General features: G+C 31.1%; 1 protein-coding gene across 1 annotated transcript in view; it reads left to right on the top strand.

Moving 5' to 3' along the window:
- Window positions 1-393: 393 nt before the first annotated feature.
- LOC111382025 overlaps window positions 394-1861 on the top strand; it is a gene marked incomplete at its 3' end in the record, with an annotated part of 5460 nt that continues 3992 nt past the window's right edge. The window contains exons 1-2 of the mRNA XM_023005884.1: window positions 394-454; window positions 874-994. Of these exons, the coding sequence (XP_022861652.1) occupies window positions 394-454; window positions 874-994 (182 nt within the window). The remainder of the gene's footprint in view (window positions 455-873; window positions 995-1861) is intronic.

The raw sequence follows: 1861 nt of genomic DNA on the forward strand, positions 1-1861 counted from the left end.
TCCATTGAGTGGATTTTCTTTGTTTTGGGCCATCAAGTAATAGTGAAGCAGCCCATTATTACTAACAACCTCCACCTTGCTGAACTATTTCTTGACTTTAATTAGTGAATCTCGAGTTTCATCTCACATTTTGGTTCATTTGCTCTCAGTACCTACAAAAAACAAAAAAAAATTAGTTCAAAAATTTCAACATAAACACTTGAAGTTTTCAATGTTACACTTTCATGTAATATTCAAAATCTTCAAGCAATTTTTAAATTTATTCAGGGGTAACACTTTGGTTCCTAAATCTGATGAGTTGAATTCTATAGGAACTTTAACCAATTCAATCAAACCCTTTTCTACCATATTTCTCAAAAAGTGGAATTTTATATCTATATGTTTAGTCCTATCATGGTATATAGGATTTTTGCTCAGGTGTATGGCACTTTGGTTATCAGTATAAATCTTAACAGTATTATTTCCAAAACCCATTTCATTTAATAAACCCCTAAGCCAAAGACTTTCTTTTACTGCATCACATGCAGCAATATATTCAGCTTCTGTAGAAGAAAGTGCAACTAATTTTTCAATTATAAATTATTATAGAAATGAGTCAAATATATACGCTTATAAATTCTATTTAAATGTTCCTTTTCTCCCGAGCTAGCTTGTCTAATCAATTACATTTTTTTTTATAAATTCTATTTAAATGTTCCTTTTCTCCCGAGCTAGCTTGTCTAATCAATTACATTTTTTTTTATAAATTCTATTTAAATGTTCCTTTTCTCCCGAGCTAGCTTGTCTAATCAATTACATTTTTTTTTATAAATTCTATTTAAATGTTCCTCTCTGAATAGCATATAAATAATCTATTGAGAGTCCATTTTATAGGTGTCTACTTCTGCTTATTAGGAAGCTACATTGATCGGTTACCTATTTACATTGATCAGTTGTCTTCAAAAGCTCTTCCGTCAGACACAATATTTCTTAAACATTATCCAAATCGGCATGGGTAAAATATCGAAAAACTCAAGTAGCTTTACATAAAATGTAGTCAAAATTGGATTAAGGCCGCGGGTTGTGTAACCAATCCAATAAGACTTGATCTCATCTAACCCCTTAATTTTTTATTTAATCATTTAAACATAAACAAAAAATCAAAATTTGGTTGTGTTAGTTTCAATTTTAGGTTGGACACAATATCGATCCAATATGATCTACGGCCACTCCAATTCTAAGAATCATTTCTTAGTACAAACTATACAATAATGATATATACATCATTTTAACAAATTCAATTTCATTTATGAAATCCATTCTAAATTTATCTACCCACTAATGACACGTTACATTACTTTTATTTTAGCATAAGCTAGTTATCGAAAGCAAATTTTTAATATTTTTCGAATGAGAAATATTACATGTACAGCCAAATTTACCACTTGAACGACAAAATGAAAAGATGGTAGGCCTATGAAATCTTGCCCTTTGTTAACTCTACGACTTTGTCATCCACCAAAGGATGTACAAATAGCATATCTCTTTAAATAATGAGAAGTGTTATATATATACAATGGTGTATACAAAGTCTTACACACCTCACATGAAGGAGGCTCACATATAATAAAATATTCGTGAGCCCTTTTCCATAAAAGGATAGTGTAATCTATTATGTACATATACATAGAATAATCCTTAAATAATACTTCCAAGGATGGCTAAAGCCTATTGTCGTCGGCCACATAGGCCTGGGATTTCCAGGGTGGACACATGTGGCCCCCCTGGCTAGCAGAAGTCTCCAAGTATGGTCCAAGTCATTGTTTCAAGTTTTCGTAGTGCAGCTTTAAAAAAGAAAAAAGAAAAATAAAAATCCTTCTCA

The sequence above is a fragment of the Olea europaea genome, unplaced genomic scaffold (assembly GCF_002742605.1).
Source record: "Olea europaea var. sylvestris unplaced genomic scaffold, O_europaea_v1 scaffold2417, whole genome shotgun sequence".
Lineage (NCBI taxonomy): Eukaryota > Viridiplantae > Streptophyta > Magnoliopsida > Lamiales > Oleaceae > Olea > Olea europaea.